Source organism: Balaenoptera acutorostrata, chromosome 3, assembly GCF_949987535.1.
Source record: "Balaenoptera acutorostrata chromosome 3, mBalAcu1.1, whole genome shotgun sequence".
NCBI lineage: Eukaryota > Metazoa > Chordata > Mammalia > Artiodactyla > Balaenopteridae > Balaenoptera > Balaenoptera acutorostrata.
In genome coordinates, this window is record NC_080066.1 from 12,797,783 (window position 1) to 12,819,583 (window position 21,801).

At 43.2% G+C, this 21,801-nt stretch overlaps 1 protein-coding gene across 1 annotated transcript; it reads right to left on the minus strand.

Moving 5' to 3' along the window:
- Window positions 1-961: 961 nt before the first annotated feature.
- MSRB2 (methionine sulfoxide reductase B2) lies at window positions 962-20,353 on the minus strand. Its single transcript, XM_057544637.1, has 5 exons — window positions 20,214-20,353; window positions 11,181-11,281; window positions 8,245-8,321; window positions 2,606-2,753; window positions 962-1,721 (listed from the first exon to the last, which is right to left on the minus strand). Exons 1-5 carry the CDS (start codon window positions 20,329-20,331, stop codon window positions 1,617-1,619), a joined length of 549 nt encoding a protein of 182 aa, XP_057400620.1. The 5' UTR covers window positions 20,332-20,353; the 3' UTR covers window positions 962-1,616.
- Window positions 20,354-21,801: the final 1,448 nt, after the last annotated feature.

Consider the following 21,801-nt stretch of genomic DNA (forward strand, 5'->3'; position numbering starts at 1 on the left):
TTACAAACTGCTGAAAATCAAATAAAAAGAGAAAATCACAGAAACAGTTGTGGGGGGAGGGGAACACATTACCTTCAGAGGAGCAACAATTGCACTGACAGCTGATTTCTCAGGAGAAACTATAGAAGCCATAAGACAATTGAATGAAACTGTAAAATGTCCAAATAAAATTTCTCCAAATTAGAATTCTATGTCCAGTGAAAAGGATTCTTCAAAAATAAAAGGAGACCCAAAGGTATACATTAAATATGTGCAATTTTTAAATATATCAATTGTACCTCAATAAAGCTTTAAAAAAATGAAAGGCGAATAAATACATTTTCTTACCAATAAAAACTGAGAAGATTCATCATGAGAAATCATGAACTAAAAGAAAAAGAGTTCTTCAAGCAGAAGAAAAATAAATCTCACAAGGAAACATGGGATTTCAGGAAGACATAAAGAGCAACAGAAACAGCAAATATGTAGGTAAACATAAATGAGTATCAACATATACACTAACAATGATTTGTGGGGTTTATACGTGTATAAAATTAAATTAAATACATGACAATAGTAACACAAAATATGGGAGGATGTTAATGAAGTTAAAGTGTTCTAAGGTTAACATTCTTGGAAAAGTAGAAAAAATTAATAATTTTAGTATGACTGTAATAGGTTAAGGATGGATGTTGTGATTTCCAGGGTAAGCACTAGAAGAAGAGTTCATAATGCATAACACAGTAATAAAGAGAAAAATAGAATACTTAAGCCTCCTTTCTATCCATAAAGTCTCAAAGAAAATGATTTAAACACTTCCAGTAACAAATTATTCAAGACTCTCAATTTGTAAAAAACACTTGAGTTGCTATCAGCATTGGTGTAACCAAACACCTACTACCACGTGACCTAATTATTTTTTGGCATTTGATTTAGTCATTTTTATAAAAGAGCAAATTCACAGACTTAGACAAAAAGCAAACAGATTTTAGTAAATATTTTATTTGAACTAAATTAAAGTTTAACTTTGTAGCCACTTGTATCCATTATCACTGAAATCTAGCAAACTCCCATTGAAACTTAAGTTGCCAGTAGAGAAGTTGCAACTGGAATGTTCAAGACAGTCTAAAGTTTTGAAAAAAAATATCATGCATCCCGTGGATCCCCCAAAGCATGGCTCATCCACAACCCTCCTCCTCGTTGCTTCTTTCCATGCTGGGACTGTGAATTAGTCTACCCCATATTTTCCTTCCTCTTTCCACTTGATCTCTCACCTATATATGTCCATGAAGAACTTAACTGCAATGGAACGTTCAGGGTGGTTTTGTAGGAATTCTTTGGTTTGTCCATCAGCCTCCAAATGTCCCCAAAGAGTCATGCCCTCTGGTCCAAGCAAAGCCCACAGAAGTCGATTTAATGGAAACGGTTGCCCCTCTGTCATCTTGTGAAATTCCAGTCAAAGCCAGAGCCAGGGTTGAGCTGACTCCAGGTAGTAAGTTAGAGAAGGTGTGACTTGCTTGGTGATAGCAGCAAACTTAGCCTGGTTTAGTAGGTAATAAAACTAGCCATTCACATAAATTATGAAAATTGAGTTTGGAAATGAGGGAGTGGCGAGGGAAGGGGACTCTTGTGGGTAGTCAGTGTTTGCTTGGTTTGAACTTGAGTGCCACACTGTTGATGCAAAACCTCTGACCAGTAGGCCCAGGTCCATCAGGAAACACATGGCCAAGGTGAGCTTCGCACTGCAAGGAGAGAAGCCTCTGTCATTCCTCAACTGGGACAAGGCTCTTTATGTAAAACCAGACACACGAATCCCACATGGCCGCCCCACTCGAGTTTTTGACACTGGTGTGGGGAAAAAGTCTATTGTACCAGAATTTGATTAAGAAATGAAAGGATGCAGAGCACAGTAGTGGTAAATAGCTCTCTCCTTTATCAGTGAGAATATGAGCAAGTGATTTAACTTAGGCCTTGATTTACTCATCTATAAAATGGGGATGATAATTATACCTACGTAATAGAGATGTGATGATTCACTGATACGACACATTTAAAGCACTAACACTGTCCCTGGGTGAGCACTCGGTAATCTTGTAGCCAGTGTATTATTATTGTTTTTTACTGAAGACAAGACTAAGCTATATTTATCTGCTTACAAAACCAGAACATTTGAGCACCCAAGGATATCTACGTGAATATGCTGTCTGGATTTAAGCCACTCTCTCCTACCAAGCTCACAGGAGGAATAACGCGCTGATGTCACCTGCAGCGCCGCTCCGCCGGTTGCTGACACGCTGCAGAGTGAGAAGGGGGCATAGGGATGCCAGCCAGGCTCGGCCTTCCTGCTGATTGTCCCTGTGCAACAGAATGTAAAGGGCCAGCTCTCTCTTTCAGACCCTTGCTCTGCTCCCATCTCTGCAAGGCTTGAACCAGGAAAGGCTCCTTCTCGGGTCTGCAGTGCCCGGAGTGATGGGAGATAGGGACCAGCAGCACAGGAGAAACCCAAGGTGCTTCCGTGACAAAAGTGCTCCGGGCCGTCACACCAGATATGCAAGGACAAGCGAGCTCTCTGCGGCATCTGGGGCGGCACTGGGGAAAACAAATCAGAGAAAACAAGGACACCCACCTGCTTGCAGACGACCTCTGTGCGAGCTGGTCCCAACGAGGTGTCCACACGTCGCAGGATCCCTGTGTCACTCTCATCAGAGCCAGACGTCCCGTGAGCCTCAGAAAACGAAGGCCATCCAGTGCCCGAGCAGTACTTTTTCTCAGAGCTGTGTTAGACATCATGACACTACAGCTGTGAAGGCTGCTATTACCATACAAGGAACATTTTATGCCCCGAATCATTTTTCTACCAAGCACGATTCGATTCCCTTCTCCTCTGCCAGATCCCAAGGCCAGTTCCGTGAACCACTGGTTCCACAGGAATCTGCCCACTGCATCTCCACTATTAAAGACGCTGTCTTATTAGGTCAAAGATTTCTTGTTCTTTTGATGTCGAAGGCATCCCTCTCAATGGGATGATGGGATGTCGAAGTCATCCTGTTCAAGGACTAAAAACATGAGGAGCTTTGTGAACTGTTGCACGTTAGGAAACAGATCAAATCCCTGTGTTCTAAACGTAGGAAAGGGGGAAATCGAAATAACAGTGGTCGAAGGAGGGCATTGTGAGGTTAGCGTATCAGAGAAGCGTGAGAACTGATGAAACAGCCGTCTTCAGCCACCGGAACTTCGGGTTATCTAAATTCAAAGCCTGACTGCCTTCAGGGGTTCAAGAGCTGCCTCTGTCACTTCTTAGCTGTGTGAAATTGGACAGGCTGCTTATTCTCTCCAAGCCTCAGTTTTCTCATCTGTAACATGCAGATAATCACATCTACGTTATAGAGATGCTCTGAGGGTTTAAGGAGCTGTGCTGTGGAGCAAGTGGTGATACATAAGCCTGGGCACCCAGAGTCATCACCGCAGTGCAGGGACCTTCCTGGGGAAGCGCCACAGGGACGAATGATGCTGGGGCGGGGGGGGGGGGGGTGGTGGCAGAGGAGCCGGCAAGAGGAGGAGGAGGGCAACAAGCAAATCTACTCATCAGAGACTCACTCTCTAAGTGCTTTGAAAGATGACTCCCTTAAATCACACTAGGAAAACAAATTTTAAATGGCAGGGAAATGGCACTATCTGAGGAGGAGAGACAAGAAATGAATTGTAAATTCTGCAAAAATAACCAAAAACACCAAAAACTGAGTAAAGAGGGGGGAAAAGTGGCAAATAATCAAATCCCTAGACTATGAGCACAGAAGGAAGCTCAGTTTAGAGCACGAACCCCAGCAGAGTCTAATGTAAGACAGAGACTCAGACGTTCTGGTCTTGGGACCCCTCTGTACTACAAAATTACTGAGGATCTCTGAGAACTTTTGTTTACATGAGTTTTGTCTATCAATACTTAACAAATTAGAAATTATAAGTGAGAATTTTAAAAACATATGCATTAAATTATTTTTAAAAATAATAAATTCATTACATGCTAACATAAATAACCTATTTTTGCAACAATAATTCTATTTTCCAAACTGAAACAAACATTTAGTGCGAAGAGTTGCACTGTTTTATAACTTTGTAAATCTCTTTTCTGTCTAGCTTAAAAAAAATGACAATTGACTCTTTATATGTGCTCGTGCATTCAATCTGCTGCAATGCTGTTTCGACTGAAGTGTAGTAAGAGCATGTGGTCTCACGGATACGCAGTTGCAAAAGGGAGCACCTCGAAGAGCCCTGAAAAGATCCCAGGAACTCAGGTATAGCTCTGAGGTTGACTTCTGAGAGACTCGGGTGTGAAGCCAGGCTCTGTCTGTTATGTCTATGCAACCTTGGCAAGTTATTTAATCTTGTAAAGCCTCTGTGTCCTGATCTTCGGAATCGTAATGGCATTGTTATTTCATGGGGTTACTGAGAGGATTAACTGAGATGCTTTCTACGTTTACTGTTTTTAGCATAGTGTCAGACACGTGGTACTTAAGTCAGTAGCTATTATTTTTTAAATATCATTATTATTAGTAGTAACAGGTATCCATGAAATTTGAGCAGCTGTGGGTCCAATTAGAAGTGTCTGCACATTCAGATTGGGTTCTCTGCAACCCTTTTTGTTTTCCAAGGGTTCAAAAATATTCATCCGAGCTACTTTGGTCCAGGGAAAAACATTTTAAGTATCTTTTAATCATAGCTTTTCCACACTGAACGTTATATATAAACTAGTGATCATTAAAGGAATTTTGATGGAGAATTATGAATATAATAATTTTTTTAATGAATGAATCTAAGACTAATAAAAAGTCACTTAAAACATTTTATGGGAAACAATAAAAGTTTTATTGATGCAATTTACAGAATCTGGAGATTTACCAGGTAATATGAGAGGCCCATCATATATCATTTAAGAGTGAAAACTTAAATATTAAGGTGAATTAGAAATTCCAATATACACATTTAAATAATTAGCAGATTGTAAGGCCCTCCCTTGAGAAACTAAAACCATTCTGGACCATCTTTAGTCATGTACTCTTAGAGGTGCTTCTTTTGTTTAGTTTTGTTATATGTTTATTTGCTTTGTTTTTAATCTTCATTTCTGGAAATTCCACAGCCCCCAAAACAGCAGCAGAGGCACTTGGTGATAACTGACAACCCTCATGGTAGAAGAATTTTCCTTCCTTTGAAGGAATGGGAGCACACAAAAGGTTAACAATGTTACTTAGTTCCTATTAACACGTAGGATGTCAGGATATTCTGTAAAAAGGGAACTAACATCAGGCTCTCAGTTTCCTTCTGTTCCAAGATTTATGACCATGAAACATGTGATCTCACAGTAGATTTTAATAAACACTTTCAGAATCAGTGTGGGGGGGGCAGGGGGAGGAGAAGGGAGGGGAATAGAGGAAGCAGGGGAGGGGCAAAGTCACAAAATTCCAAGGTTAAGGAAGCAACAGCCTGGAGTCCCCAGGGGAGTGATAAAATCCAGAGAGCGCTCTTGACTTGGAAACCCTGGATTAAATGTCTCTGAGTTGTCTCCCCCAGAATGTGCACCATACTGGTTTGGCCTGAAGGGAAGTATGCAGGCAGCAAGGAGCCCAGCAGCCAAGAGACAGTGATCCCTCATCCACTTGATTCCTTAACTGTTTAGTTGACTTTTCACCTGGTTTTGACTCTGTACAAGCATTTGAAGGAATGTTTACTTCTTTTCTACTCCTGCTCTCTGTTACTGAGGCTGGAGACTGGGGACAGAAGAGAGAGGGAAAATGAGAGGTCAAACAAGGATCCCTACAGCTAGCCACCCTCCTGAATGGGAAGCACCGTCAGGAATATAGTCTTCATTTATAGATTCTCATTAATTAGAAGAAATTCTCAAGAGTTCCTCATTATCAAAGACACATTCATGTATATGGCCCTAAGAAGGATCTGTCTCTAAGAATGTCTCATTGCTAACATGTATCCAGTGCTTGGCATGTGTGAAGCATTGCTCTGGTGCTTTCACATGTATTAACTCATAACTCAGTTAATCCTCCCAACAACTTTATGAATTCAGTACTACTAGCGTGCTCATGTTACAGGTGGGGAAACTGAGGCACAGAGAGGTTAAGAAACTTGCCTGAGGTCACACAGCAATGAAGCCAGGATGTACATCTACAGACTTAGCCACTGTACTACACTGTCTCTCCTATAAATAAATTCATCTTTAAGAAGAGTACATTCTGGAACATAAAAGATTCTTATGAATATATTCTTATTTTTCTCAGTCTCAGCTGCAGCAGCAGCAGCAGCGGGAGGAAAAAAAATGGAACAAACTCAAAAGTCCTTAAGAAATGAAAATGGAAACTGCAACTGAAACTAAATGATTAAAAAGAAACAAACAGGTTGGCAGGTCATTAAACTGGCCACTTGATGAAAGGGCTTTTGGGGAACTGGCTGGTATTCTCATTAGTCTTGGCTGCTTTGGGGATGGTCACTCAGCTTCCTTAATTTGGACGAGCACTGTGCTAATACAGTAGCTACTGGTCACATGTGGCCTTTCAAGTTTAAATTATTTAAAATTATTTAAAATGAAATAAAATTAAAAATTCAGTTTTTCAGCCGCATCAGCCGCATTTCAAGTGCTCAACGGCCACGTGTGATTGGTGGCCACCGAAGTGGATGGAACAGATACAGAACATTTCCATCATCATAGAAAGTTCTACTAGACAGAGTTTTTTGCTCTGGTCTCTCTGGTCCCTACCTACCCCCAACATTCTGTGATTTCCTGACAGAACCTGGCTGGGCATTGGGTAGGAAGAGAATGTCATCTTTACAGGTACAGAAACTGGAACACCAATGAAGTTAAAAAACAAAGACTCCAATGTAGGAAGGAACATGCTCTTGCAAAGATGACCTCACATCTTTTGCCTTCACAGTCGAAAGATGGAAACAGAACATCTGGCTGGTTAATGCATAGTCACAAGGCCGTGCTTTATACTTTTACAACACGGGTTCTTTGGCTAAAAGCAGTGTGGCCATCTCAAGGTCCCATTTCTCCCTTTTAATAGAACCAAAGGTCAAAAAATAACTAATGGTTCAGAAATATGCAACCATTTTACTGTTCCTAGCTTCCCCCAGGCCATCTCAGCTTGACTGCTGTCTTTTCTTTCTTTTTTTTTTTTAAAGATTTATTTTATTATTTATTTATTTATTTTTTGGCTATGCCGCAAGGCTTGTGGGATCTTAGCTCCCCGACCAGGGATTGAACCCGGGCCCTTGGCAGTGAGAGCAAGGAGTCCTAACCACTGGACTGCCAGGGAATTCCCCTGACTGCCATCTCTGCTATCTCCTCACCAGCCACCGACAGAGTGAATGAATCCGGACAAAGGCCTGCCCTTCCGTGAGCATGAAGGAAAATCAATCCTAATTGTTCCTCATCCTTGCAGGCGGGGTCTGGCTTTCCAAATTCAGCCCACATTAGCAGCCTAGGAAAGCCCAGTCTGCTCAAAGCCCAAAGCACATAATGAAGCACTGCCTAATGGAAGATTCACAGAGCTGGCTTGATTTATATTTTATTCTAAACCAATTTAGGGTTGATGCAAAAGAAAGGAAAACATCTTTGAAGTTCTGAAAAACAGGACTTCAAAGATGTTTTCCTTTCTTCTTCAACGAATCTACTTTTTTTAGACTGTTGCCTGCATGTCTAAACAAAAAAGCCTTTGTGGAGAGATTTCAGATCCTGATTGACTTAAAAGAGGCTTTGAAATCAAGGGACAATTAAATTTACTTTTAGCTACATAGAAGAGGGCATGGCATTCACTACTGTCAAGCACTGTGGGGAATCTATCCTCATAAAATTCTACATTTTCTAAATTAAATTATAAACCCATTTCTCCCTGGGAGAGATACAGTTTTAATCACATGGCCAAGCAAATACCATTATGGTTTAGATTTACTTAAATACTTTCCCAGGAAAAAAACTCTAATAGCTTTATCTTAAGGTGCCCACCAAGTTTGTTTTGTTTTTAGCTGTTTCTTGCGGATACAGAAAGAAAGAATATAGGCTAAGAAGTTAATGCTCTAAACGCTAGAAATAATCAAGATGGGCAAGAATCTTAAATGAACAGCCCTACTTATAGCAACCAGGCCAAATGAGAAGGGCGATTAAAAACATCATGGGTATGTATTTATCCAAGGCCCCAGGAGACAGAGATGTATGAATTTAGAGGCTTACTCTCCTTCGGTACCTTTTGATCTTTATCTCACCTGAAGAGCGGGCTGTCACAGCACACACAGTGATACATTCCTGATTCCTTGTTATTCAGGTAGATCCCACTGAAAGGCTGAAAAGTAAATGAGATACATCAGGTTCAGGTTTCTCATAATTTCGGCAGGACATGATACAGCAGATCCAAATCCAAGATTAAGTCTCCCAATAAAGGAATTATTGTACTAATTTGACAAAGTGCAAATATCACTGGAGAGAAAATTACAATGCGCCCAGTGAAGAAGCCTACAGGCTTGTTTACGACCGGCCTTTATTGTGCCAAATATTCAAATTATGACATTAATAATGCTTTGTATTTATATAGCACATTTCACCCAAGAACATCAAAGCCTGTGAAAAAGCAAGAGAACCGCACCTCTGGATTGTGTAAGATCTCGGTCACCATTTCAAAAGAGTTAATACAACAGGAATCTAGTCCACTGTCTAAAACACTTTGAAATCTCCAATTAAAGACAGGATTTAGATACATAAAAAGCAAAGCTCAGTGAGATTAGGGTTGTGCCTTTAATATGCTTCACGTGGTGTTTAGGACACTGCATACTTAATAAATGCTAAATAATGAGCTAGATTCTCGCAGGGCCTAAATTACTACTTAGATGAAATTACCACGTTAATCGTGGCTTAAGGAGTTTGCAGGTTCCGAGAGGAACACAAGGAGACTTGAGGCAATGAGTGAGCCAAGACTAATTTTTTTAAATGTTATTTTGTAAACTGATCTCATTGTTTGAAAAAAAAAAAAAGGCTATTTTTGCCCAATTCCTTTCGTCATCTCCTCTGTCAAAGGAATGTCAAGAAAAAGAAACTCTTGCACGAGCCTAGTGTGAAAATCTACAAGCAGTGGCTCGTGGCAGGCGCCGTCCCATTTTATGGAGAGAAGCTGAGGCACCGGGTGGGTCACCGAGTCCCAGAGCTGACTCAGGAAACAAGCAGCCCCCTTGGTCCTCTCTAGACGTCCCACCTCGACAAATCCACAGGTCAAACATTCACATTCCTCGTGGTAGGATTAACAGCACATTTTCAGGGAGCTGCATAATGGACAATTTCAAATTAGCCTACTGAGCCCACCATCTCAGCACACTAGGATGTTTTCCCTCTTTAAACACCCTGAACTTGGCTGCAGACATCCAAACAGTGGTGAGCTGGTCTTTTTCTGGCCTGTCCCCTCGAAGACCTGTACCCAACGCTGGCACGAATGGGCATCTGGAATGAAGAGGAAGTTTCGCATCCTCCCTACCTGGGCTGATGAGACACACATGCCAAAGGGCTGCCCAGACCTGAAGGTGATCTAGAAAAGCCTACTCATGCGATCTGGACAGCCTGATAATATTCAAAATATAATTCTGTCATTGCAGGGACAGTGGGCAGAGGAAGTGACAGGGAACTGGTAGCACAGTAAGTTAAAAAAAAAAAATCAACCATAAAAGAATGCTTAGCCGACGTATTTTATGAAATGACATCTCTCCTCTGCCTCCTCACCTGATTTCCTCTGTCTGCCCTCTTACCCTTCCTCCCCAGTTTTATACAAGTCCTACCACTTATTTAGGGCTTCTCACTTGTTCATTCCAGTATTTACTTGAAAACCTAGTGTGTATCCAATGCTGGAAGCCTTTACTAAAATCCCACCCACAGGAAGTTTTCAAAAATAACAGTATTTCACCAGAATCTATTGGGATCTGCTGGCCTGTCTAACGGCTTTAGCATCGGTGGCGAAGTTGAGGGTGAGACCACGGTTATACGGCCATAGCACACGGACAGCTTACCTGAATTTTGCAGGGACTGCTAAGTTCAAAGATATAAATATTCTACAACTTTTGAAACCGCTGTGCTGTGGTCCACTCTGTGGGGTCTGCTTCACCAATGAAAATATCTAATAACCTGGTTCAATAACTATATTCCAGTGGTCATATTTGGGACTAAGACAGACTACTTGTTGGGAAATGCAGCACAGTAAACATGGTACATACTATAATGAGGAACCACTGAGGGCTGTTCTCTCAGGAAATGAAAGAAAGCTGAGATTACTGAAGGCAGCGTCAATAATGTGTCCCCCTCGTGGCCTGCAGTCATGCGACAGTCACCACGGTTTATTTTTTGAGTGCCTGTTATCTGCAGGCACCATGTTATGTGCTGGGGTATACCAAGGATGGCAAGTGCTAAGAAGAGAAAGTACTGGTAAAAGCAAACCCATCGGGGCTGAGGAAAGGCTTCCCTGTGGGAGTGAGAGTGGGGCTGAGAGCTGAAAGGTAGGTTTGAATGGGTCGGGGTGTTGGTGGTGGGGGAGGACACAGGGTGAAAGGGCCTGAACGGAGGGGGAAGCCCAGGGTCTGAGAGCTGAAAGAGGACAGTGTGGCCGGAGTGCAGTGACCAGGGGGAAAAGTGGCCGGATCTGAGGACAGGGGTGGGAGGTAGGGGCCAGAGCCTTTAGGGCCTTATTAGCCACTTTTCAACTTTTCTCTTTACTTTGAAAGCAGTGGGAAGCCACTGAAGAATTTCGAGCAGGGGGTGATGTGGTCAGATCTGTTTTCAAAAGATCTCTTTGCCAGCCATACGGAGAATGGCAAGGTGGGGAGCAAGGGCAGCTGTGAGGAGAGCAGCTGGAGGCAAATGCACGCAAGCCAGGGCTGGTGGGAGCCTGGACCAGCCTGCAGGTGAGAGCAGCGGAGAGAAGCCGAGTGATGGGAAGGTCATTTAGGAGGCAGAATGGGTGGGCGAGGCGACGGAGGGCAGTGTGTCCAGAGGAAGGATTCTGGTTTGCACAACTGGATGGATATTCATGGCCGAAGAAGGAGAGCAATGAAAGGCATCAGATTCTCAGAGCAGAGGATGAGTTAGGTTTTGTAGCGAGATAGATTCCAACCTGTCCTGCCCTGCCCCCAACACATCTACTCAGAAACTGTCGATTGGTGTAGCTTACCGGTTCCGTCCCTTTTTCTCTTGTGACATGGAACTGCTCTGGAGTCAGCTTCTTCTGCCACTCACTCTTGGAGAGAACCGGCTTCCGCTTTGTAAGGGACCCTGTGTTGTTAAATAGGAATTAAAAAAAATTAAAACAGCAAGGCCCAGAGTGCTGAGGTTGACTTCCTTGGATTTGTCTAAGAAAATTTAGTTATTTCCCCAAAGAATTAGAGTCATGCCTTTACTACAAATATTTATATTTTTAATTGTTTTTCGTATTTCATTGCATTGTTTGGGATCTCAAAATAACTACGGTATAAGAATTTATTTAATGGCAATGGTCGACAAATTGCAAATTATAAGATGGGTGCTACTGACTTTCAAATGATGTCTTTGATCAAGTTAAGGACTTTTATATATTTCTATATTATTAAAATATATTTTGCTTGGAAAAAACCCAGTAAGGCACAATGAACTTTTCTTCCCTAGCCTCTCTCCTAAAGTGCACCATCTCCCAGCAAAACACGCCATCCCTTCCCCTCCCCCTTCCACCCCTTCCTTCTTCACAGAGACCAGAAAGCTCAGGTACAAAATACTGTAATTGACTCATTAGTTTAATAAGAAATGAGTAATAAGTAGAGAGCCAGTTTTCCAGTCCTGCTGGGGCACAGAAGATAAGATGCAGCTGAAATGTGAAATAAGGTAGAATAAATTCTCCTTGGGTTACTAAGGGTAGACGTTCATCTTTCTTCTATTACTACGTTCAAAGGAGTGTTTCCTGTCAGGATACAGCTGGGAGTAGCTGAGTGATTGGAGAGAAAAGATCGTGGAGCCAGTGGGTTATTAAACCCCTCTTCCTTGCTGGTTTATAAAGATATCTCTGATTTTGTTTGTCAAAGGAGGTCTTTTATTAAAAATTCTTTTTGTGTGGAAAAAATAAGAGACTCCTATAGCACATACTCCTGAACGGGAAACTGAGACCTACCATAATCTATTATCATGCTTCAGGTTTTTTTTTTCCACTTTTGTCTTCCTTTCTTCTGCTCCCTTCAGCTTCTATCTTACAACTTTTTTTCCAGTGAGTGTAAACAAAATAACTTTAGCCAAAGGGAGGTAGGAAGCCTAATGTATATTATAATAAATAAACATTTTAATCATCCAAACGTTTTAATCATCCAACGTTAAGACTATGAAAGGACCTTATCATCTGCTTACACCTCAACTTACAAAGGAGAACATAAGGCCCAAAGGGTTAGTAACTTGACCACAGCACTGAAGATGAAATGTTAAAAACCTGTGATGTCACCACCCACATAACAAACATGTCAGAAAATCGTAGCTGAATTTCATTTTTGGTTACAAAAAAGAAAGTCCTAAATAATCTCTCAGCAAGAGAAGACTTGTGTCTTCATCACGAGTTCATAATACTGCACAATATGGTATTTTCAGTATTATATATTATTGACTGCTTATGGTTGTCTACATTTTATTTAAGGGTTTTTATCTGTTAAATATATTAGAAGGTGTCCTTTCTTAAATACTTTTTATAAGGCCACGGGGATTTCTTTTTTCCAATGGAAATATACCTCTGAGATATTCCTATGGAAATATTGCTCAGTTACACACAAATTTTTCAGGAACTCAGGTCCTGGGGAGCAAAGCAAAATGTATTCATGTGATAATTATTACTGCTTAGTGACTTTCAGAGTTATTACGCAGAATGCCAAGTAATAAAGGGAGAAGGAATGATGAAATTTTTAAAATCACCATTTTTGCAATCACTAAGATAATAGACGGATTCAAGCAAGAATCATCAGGGAATTCTAAAACCCTTGGGTAAAAAGACTGTTGAAGAATGGAATAGTTACACATTTTCAAAATGTGATCCCTCAAATTATTGATTTTACAAGTAAGAAAATGTACCTTTACAATGGAAAAGTCTAGAAATCACCACCTCAACCAAGTAAGCAAGGCTAGCATCACTGACAGTGGGGCCAGCTGACATCATGTGCCTCTGGGTGGGACACGCTGCACTGGTCTGCTCTCAGAGAGCTCAGCAGGACTTCTTAGGGACACCCAGGAACACTTCATCCTCATCCCATCTACTTCTCCATAGAAGTGACACTAGACATTCTCTCTTTCTGGTGGAGTCTAATCCCTCAGCTTCCATGACACTAAACCCTCCTGTCTCTCCAGTTCCTCCCTCTCAGCATCCTTTCTCAGCTCCCCTTCCTCAAGCCATCCTTGAATACTGGTGTTCTTTAGAGGAGTCTGTCTGTCTTAGGCTTTCTTCTATCATCCCTCCACACCCCCTCCCCGGCCCTGGGAGATTTTATCCTTAAAGTACCATCTACATGATGAGACTCCCAACCTATTTTTTCCCTCCATCCTAGATCTCTCTGCTGAGTACCGGATCCATACACAATCCACACCCGGATATCTCCACTAGGCCCGTCCCAAACAAAAGAATGTCATGTATCTCCTCCACCCCAACCCAAATCTGGTCCTCTTCTCATGTGCTCCAGCTCATCAATTCCATGTTTCAAACCAGAAAGCCAGACCATCATCCATGACTCTTCCCTTGCCCTTGCACCAAGCCTGTTGGTTCTACTTCCTAAATAACTCTAGGATCTGCTCATTCTCACCCCTCTGCAACTACCTTGGATCAGGCCACCATTACCTCCAGCACAGATTATTACAGATTTTTTTCTAATTTGTATGCCCTCCCCTATTCCGACTGCTTCTTTTTCCTCACTGCCCGAAACTGTTCAATGTGACATAATACCCTCAAGATAAATTCCAAACTCCTTGATGTGACTTCCAAGGCTCTTCATGGTTGGCCCTGCTTACCACTTCCAACTTCTCCCTTCTACTATGCTCCAGTCCCTCTCAACTGTGGTCCTCTGAGTTCCCCCAGAAGACATCATAGTTTGTTTAGCTTTTTACTTGTTAAGATGGAGTGAAGACTTCTAAGATCCTTACATGCCAGGACAGAAACCGAAGTCTCCAATCTCTGGTCTCAGTTTACATGTTATCTTCTCCAAGAAATATTCCCTGATCCCCTAAGTCTGGGTTGCAAGCTCCTCCTCTGGGTTCTCACGGCCCTCAGTGCTTCCATGATAGACACGACAATCGCAGGTTAATCTGTCTGGACGTCTCATTCAACTAGAAGCTGAAAGTCTGAAAAAACTGTGTCTTTGTTCAGTGTACCCCTATTTATCAGTGCCTTGGCATTTGATAAATATTCATTTCTTCATTCATTTGGTCATATTTACAGAGCACCTACTATATGCCAGACACTATTCTAGATGCTGGGGATACAAACGTAAAGAAAACAGGCAAGAATCGCCGCCCTTATGGAGTTGAGGTAAAGTAAGAATGTAAAACTTTAGATGATTTTTTCAAAAATCACAAAGGAGATTAGAGAGTGTGAGGATGTGTGTGTATGTATTTATGTGTGCGTACACACACACACACAATTTAAAATAATGAGGGAAGGCCTTATTAAGAAGGCGACATTTCAGCAAAGAGTTGAAGGAAATGAACAAACACACAACGTGAATACCTAGGAGAAGAGCACTGCAGGCAAGAGGGGCACCAGGCTGGGTGTGCCTGGCGTGTCTGATGAACAGCAAGGAGGCCAGAGCAACGGAGGTGGAGTCAGCAGGGAAGGTTAGTACAAGGGACAGCAGACAGATGATGGGGGCCAGATCATTTAGGGCCTTGAAGGCTATTGTAAGGACACTGGCTTATGTTCTGAGTGAGTTTGGAAGTCATTGGAAGGTTAGCAGAGGCATGACATGATCTAACATATTTTAAAAGGATCAGTGGTAGATATACTAAAAAAATATTTGAAGCAGGGTAAAGTCTGAAGCAGGGGAACCATTACAGAGGCTACGTTAATCTGGCTGAGACGTGGAAACCTGGATCAGGGTGGCAGCAGGAGAGTGGCTAAGAAGTAGCGAGACGCTGGACACAGTCTGATGGTAGAGCCGGGGGATCTGCTGATGGGTCAGATGTGGAGGTAAGAGAAAGCAAAGGGCCAAGGGTCATACTCCACAGCTTCTGGGCTCTGAAAGATGGGGGAAGACTACAGGAGGAGTAGGTTTGGGAACTTGGTTTTGAATTTCTTAACTTTAAAAATGCCAATCAGATATTCAAGTGGAGATGTCAAGTAGGCAGTTGGATACATGGATTTAGAGTTCCAAGAGAGGTCTAGGATGAAAATATAACGTTGCGACCCCTCAGCCTTTAGATGTTATTTATCTTGGGGACTGGAAGATCCCCAAGTCAGTGAGTGTAGACAGAACAGAGAGGCCTGAGGGCTGGACCCTGAGGCTCTCCGCAATATGCAGGTTGAAGAAATGGGGACAAGCAGAGAGGTGGGAAGGAAACCACAAGAACGCAGTGTCCTAGTGAAATGGAGCAGGACCCTATGGTGCTTGCCCCCCATGTCCTCAGTCTGCCTTTTGTCTGTGGAAAAACTTTAGCCAAAGAATAAGTTTAATCAGAGAAGTGAGAAAATGCAGAAACAAAGGAAAACAGTCCAACAAGACTAAATAATAATACTTTTGTCATTAAGTATAGTCAAGGACCTTTAGTTCCTCCTCAAGGGCTATAGATAACGTTCTGAGCCATATCCTTTGAGCTGTCTTACAGATACTTAAACCCCCTCCACCAGGTGGAAGAAGTTAACTACATGATGACCAGACTGTAACCATGACATAAGCTGCCACAATTCTGAGAGCTGGCCTCAAAGAAATGGGAACAAATTGACCCTGGAACTGAAGATTAACTGTACTTAAAACAATCAAGATGTTGCCGATCAGACCACCGATGACCAACGTCAAGATGACTGTCAGAGCTGACTGCGCTGTTTCTGCGTGTAGCCCTCTCCCCGCATCTATAAAAGCTCTTGCCCACTGATTGTCAGTGGGGGGAGTCGGCCTTTGGACAGGCCTCTGCCCCCTCCCCCGCCAGGCTGCCGGCCTCTGAAATAAAGCAAACTTTCCTTCCCACCAACCCGGCCTCCTTATTGGCTTTAGAGCGGCGAGCAGCCCGATCCCACTTTCGGTTACAGTTTCTGGCTCTCAACCTGGGGCTGCTGTACTCTCGCGACATCTGGCTCCCGGGGTTTTCCCGAGCAGAGCCGCCATGACGACGCGCCGGGATGGCTGTGAGGAGCCGCTGCTCGAGGCTCGCTGGCCCCGAGAGGGGGGGTTTGGGGGGACGTTCCTAGCAGCTGCCGAAACTACGTGTTTGGGGGATCCTCCCTGTTTCTCCCCTGCTCGGCACTGGCTGTCAACGTACGCTTTTCCTTGGTGGAACGGAAACATGCTGGACAAACGAGCTCCATGACCAAGTAAGTCCACGGGTGTGCAGCCGGGCCGACTTCTCTTTTGAGCACGAAGTGCTATCTGCGTATTTTGCCAATTGGTTCTGACGTGTCTGACACTGAGGGCTATTTGTGAGCACTGAGTGTGTCATTTGGGCATTTTGCCAGTTGGTTCTGACGTGTGTCTACTGTCGAGGTCCCTTTGTGTTGGGGAAGTGTTTGTTTGGGACTCCACATGGGTCACTGTCTTGGAGGATTGTGACAGTTCTGTCTTCTGGTATGTGAGTGTGTATTTCATTTGTGTGATTGGTATCTTTGCTGTCTTTTGTAAAATGGGAAGGTCAGGTTCAATTCATTAGAAAAATTTTAGCTATGAGATTACGACTAAAGAAAAAGGAAGATAATTTTTTTAACAATATATGACAACAGTATTCTTTATACTCTGGAGAAGAATGGATAAGATGAAACTCTTTTGAAATTCCAAAACCAGTTCTTTTTGCATATGCAGTTAGAGAAAGCTGGCTTGATAAAATACTGTTTTCAGAATTCTGACCCTGAGAGAACAAAAATATGCATAGGAGAAAGCTTGAAGTTAACTCTTATCATGTCCTTGAAATACAAACACAGCCCACTTTGCCTGAGACTTCAGCCTTGGGTTAAATAGTAAAACTTCAAAAGATGTTTGGGTTTATTAAACACACATCTTGTACCACATTAAAGAGAAATTATGCTATGAGAAAAATGTTAAGTTTTTAGAGGTTATGGAATATGTTCTTAAGTTTGCCAATCAGTAAATGCTGGTATAACAGTTCAATTACTTGTTTCTTGGTTTTGTTAAGGCTTTTAAGGGTTAAAAATTGTAATATGTAATTAAAGCTACTAAAAATGATAAGGGAAGCATTTCAGTGTGGAAAGCAAGTAGGATATGTGTTGTCGGCAAGAGAAGGTATAAAGAATGGAGATATATTTGTTGAGGAAAAATGAGAATAATAATTTGTCCTACAGTTGGTTGTTTTTGGATGGGCAAAAAAAAGGGACAAATCATATGGATACAAAAAGTGATAAAAGGTTTGTGAAAAACGGGAATTTTGAGAAAAGAATTTCGTACATTGAAGGAGTGATTAAGATTAGATTGCGGGCTTCCCTGGTGGCGCAGTGGTTAAGAACCTGCCTGCCACTGCAGGGAACACGGTTCAAGCCCTGGTCCGGGAAGATCCCACATGCCACGGAGCAACGAAGCCTGTGTGCCACAACTACTGAAGCCCGCGCGCCTGGAGCCCCTGCTCTGCAACAAAAGAAGCCACTGCAATGAGAAGGTCGCGCACCGCAACAAAGAGTAGCCCCCGCTCGCTGAAACTAGAGAAACCCCGTGCACTGCAACAAAGACCCAATGCAGCCAAAAAAAAAAGATTAGATTGGATTTAACTAGGTAAATGACCTTTGTTATTAATAGTAAGCTGGTACAAAACTGGAATTAGGTTTTCTTTCTCCCTGTTAAGAGAACAAAATTATCCAGGAATATTGAGGTGCTTTTGATAACAGATTGTAAGTTTCCTTCTCAAGCTAACTTCGAGTATTCCAAAGGGCCCCTAGACATCTCAGAAGAAATATTAAAGTAACTAGGATTATTTAGCATGTTAAATTATATGGAAAACGTATGGTAACTTTCAGATCATACTGCTGAACTGGGTAAGAAATTTAAAGAATTCTAGTGGAAAGCTACTGTTTTGCTTCAAACCACATTTTTGACCCCAATGTTCAGGATGGAAAAAATTGCCTAGTTATCACAGAGTATAATGACTTATGAGGTGTGTCACTGCTGGCTTTAAGTTTACTGCTAAAAGCACATGTACAATGCTTGTGTGATAATTGGCCATAAGTGATAAAATGTATAGCCTATAAAATGTTTCCCCGTCAGCAAACCTCTGTACTTGTTTATGTCTCACTAGTCCTCCCCACAACGTGGATAACTAGGCCAATATATAAACAAGGCCCCAAGTCCACAACACAGGGTTAAATGCAGCTGCACTTTTAACCTTTCCATTTCTTATGTAATTATAACAAATGCTTATTGTATACCTACTAAGCACCAATATTTTGATAAAATGTTTTTAGGTTTTTTTTCATTTATTCTGTAAAACAACCCTACCATTATCACTATCCTTATTTTATGGAAGAAAAAAACAGGCTTCAGCGTACCAAGTTCAAGACGTGCCCAAAGACACAGGGTCAGTGATTGACACTGTCGACTCTGAAACCCCCTTAACCACAAAACTAGTACCTGCCCGTCATTCTCAGTGGTTGCCTACTAGTTTGTTGAATTGAACTTTCATGGTTTACTTAAGCATTCCTTAACTGATGGACGTTTGGGTTAGAGCCAGTTTCTAGTTCTTAAGAGTACTGTTAAAGACATCTCTGCATATATAACTCTGTTCTTCTTTAGAATTATTTCCTTAGAAGGAATTCCCAGGAGGGGGTGTCTGATAAGTTAGCAGTTACTGTATGGGTGTCTGGCCAAATTTTAACGTTGCTGAAGGACCTCAGATTCCAGGGCGATTCATTAGGCTGTTTCTGACAGCACCAAGTACAAACATGAAGGACAAATTTCTGCTGAAACCACCACCCTATAAACGGGAATGAGAAGAGCTCCAGCGCACAGCTGTGATGTTTCCATCACCTGTGGTTCTCAGGAAACCATTGCTTGGCACAGAGTAGGCACAGAACAAATAATGAGATTGGCTGACTAGAGACACCAAGCGGTTCTGAAGGCCATGGCCCCAAGTCATGTTGGATCAGTTCCCACTGCACACTTCCAGGGCTTTTATTTATTTAACAGCATTTTGAAAACTTAAGGGGATAAAAAGAATTCCAAGTGACTGGGTACATTTTCAGCACAGATATGTAGCTTTAAATGTCTTCAATAGACACATAACAAATGCATTCAGAGATGGGATGGCTAGGCATCTGCCCAGAAAGCCAATGGACACGAGGCACTAGATTCCCCTGAAATAGGCCTGAAATATAGTGCCAGCTAACGCACGTCTCCACAAGTGACTCCGTACTAAAGGATGAAATGTAAACGTGCCCCAGTCCCACAGAGCAGCCAAAGGCATTTTGTAGAAAATACACACACTTTTCCCTAGTCTGTATCACAGCCATTGACTAACGATGGTTATCAGGTTAAAGGAGGTGTGGATTATTAGTCCACACGTTTCCCTGGGTCCTGGAAACACAGAAATAGAGCAGGTCAGGGAGCAGATCCACAGGCATGCAAAGTCTGAACCGCCTGCTTCTCAGACGCGAAAAGCAGCAGACATAACTGGAGAAGGGGGACAGTATAACAGAGCAGGGGCCACTGCAGCAGAGAGCGCGCGGGGTGGGCTGCTGACCCAACACCTTGAGGCCCGGCTCTAGAGCATAACATTTTATGCAAAAAAAAAAAAAAAAGAAGTGTGTGCACGTTTGGAGAGAGGACCAATACCTTTACACAAATCCTTACAGGGGTCAGTGACCTCCCCCCCCCACTCCCCGCCCCTGCCAATTTACAACCAGCTGTCGCAGAAGGCGGGAGGTGGGCGGGCAGGGGCGTCCCGAAGGAGCTTCCCGAGAAAGTAAGCGCCAGGTCCAGAACCAGCAGGCGGGCTCCCAAGTCCTGGCAAGTGAATGGAAACCGAAAGCCGGGAGGTGGCGGCGGGGCCTGCGAGGCCCGCGTCCTACCTGCGTCCCCAGGTCCGGTACTCGCGCCGAGGCCGCCCCGGCCCGCTCGGCCCCGCAACCCCCACCCGGGCACTTCTCGGAAAGGAAGGCTCCTGAGCGCACAGAGGAAGCGCGCCATGACGCTGTACGCGACCCGGCGGGGCCCACGCCCCAGGACCCGCCCACGCCCGCAGGACCCGCCCACGTCTTCGATGCTCCGCTCCGCCTCCTCTCACCTCCCCTCCTGTCCGGTCTCCAAGCACCACACTGCGCTGTGCTCCTTACCCCACTCCTGCCCTTCCCGCTTTCCTCCTCCTAACCGCTTCCTGCTCCTGCCCCTACCGCCTCCTCTTGGCCTTCTTTGGCCCCCTCGGCCCATGTACCGCCTACCTCCCTGCGCTGCTCCCCCAAACCTGGCTCTCCCCTTGCAGGCTCTTCCCCTGGTCCCACCTCACAGTACCCATTCCCACTCTACTCCCCACGCCCTCTCCCCCCACCCCACTGATCTGCTTTAGTTTGTTTGCATTTTCTAGAATTGTTTATAAATGGAACTATAGATTAGTTTGCTTTTTCTTGAGTTGCACATAAGTGGAACCATTTTTTATTTTGTCTGGCTTCTTTCACTCAGAATAACTAATTTGACAGCCCTTCCTGTTCTTGCATGTAACAACTGTTCATTCCTTGTTGGTGCTGAGTACTATTCCATTTATAGATATACAACAATGTGTTTACCTAGTCACCTGTTGATAGACATTATCATTCCCAATTTTTCCTTATTAGAAGTAAACATGCTGGGAACATTTCTTTGCAAATCTGTGTGTCACTGACCAGAGTTCTTGGACTCCTTAATCAATAGAAATTGATAAGAGGCCAGACAAGAAACTCAGGCAAGGCTCTATTGGGACTCATACTGCAACATGAGGGAGCGAAAACAAGTAACAGGTTCCCTTGCTCGCTTCCTGAGGCAGGGCAAGCTGTTTCCTTATATGGGGTGAGGGTAGGTGGCGGGTCCACGGGCTGTGCTGGAGGGGTGGCTTGGGTGGGCTGGCCGCCCCTTTGGTGGTGCTGTGTGCAGGGGGCCTGTGCAGCATCCTGCTTTTGCTTCCAGCTCCTCAGAAGTGGCAGTTGTGTTTTTGGTCTTTTTGTATGTGTTGTTCATAATTTGCCCCAACTCACAGTTAAATTTACTCCCTTATAGTTTCTTTGTATTTTGTTTCTGGAGGAGAAAGTTTGTCCAGGTGCAAGCACTACAGCAAAGGGTCCCAGGTCCCAGCCTGCCTCATTTACATGGACATGTGCTTTGCTTTCTCTTGGGTAAATAACTGGAAATGGAATGGCTAGGTCATAAGGTAAGTGTAACTTTTTAAAACTACCAAAATGTTTTCCAAAGTGGTGGTTTCCCCTTCCATTCTGGGGAGGACCACCAGCTTTACAGAATCCACCAATGCTCCTCTCTTCCAGAAACACCCTCACAGATACATCCAAATAACGTTTAACCAGTTATCTGAGTATCTGGTGGCCCAGTCAAGTTGACCCGTAAAATTAACCATCACAGTCCCAAATTGAATAAATAGGAAAACAACAGGGGGAACACTGTAATAACCTACAA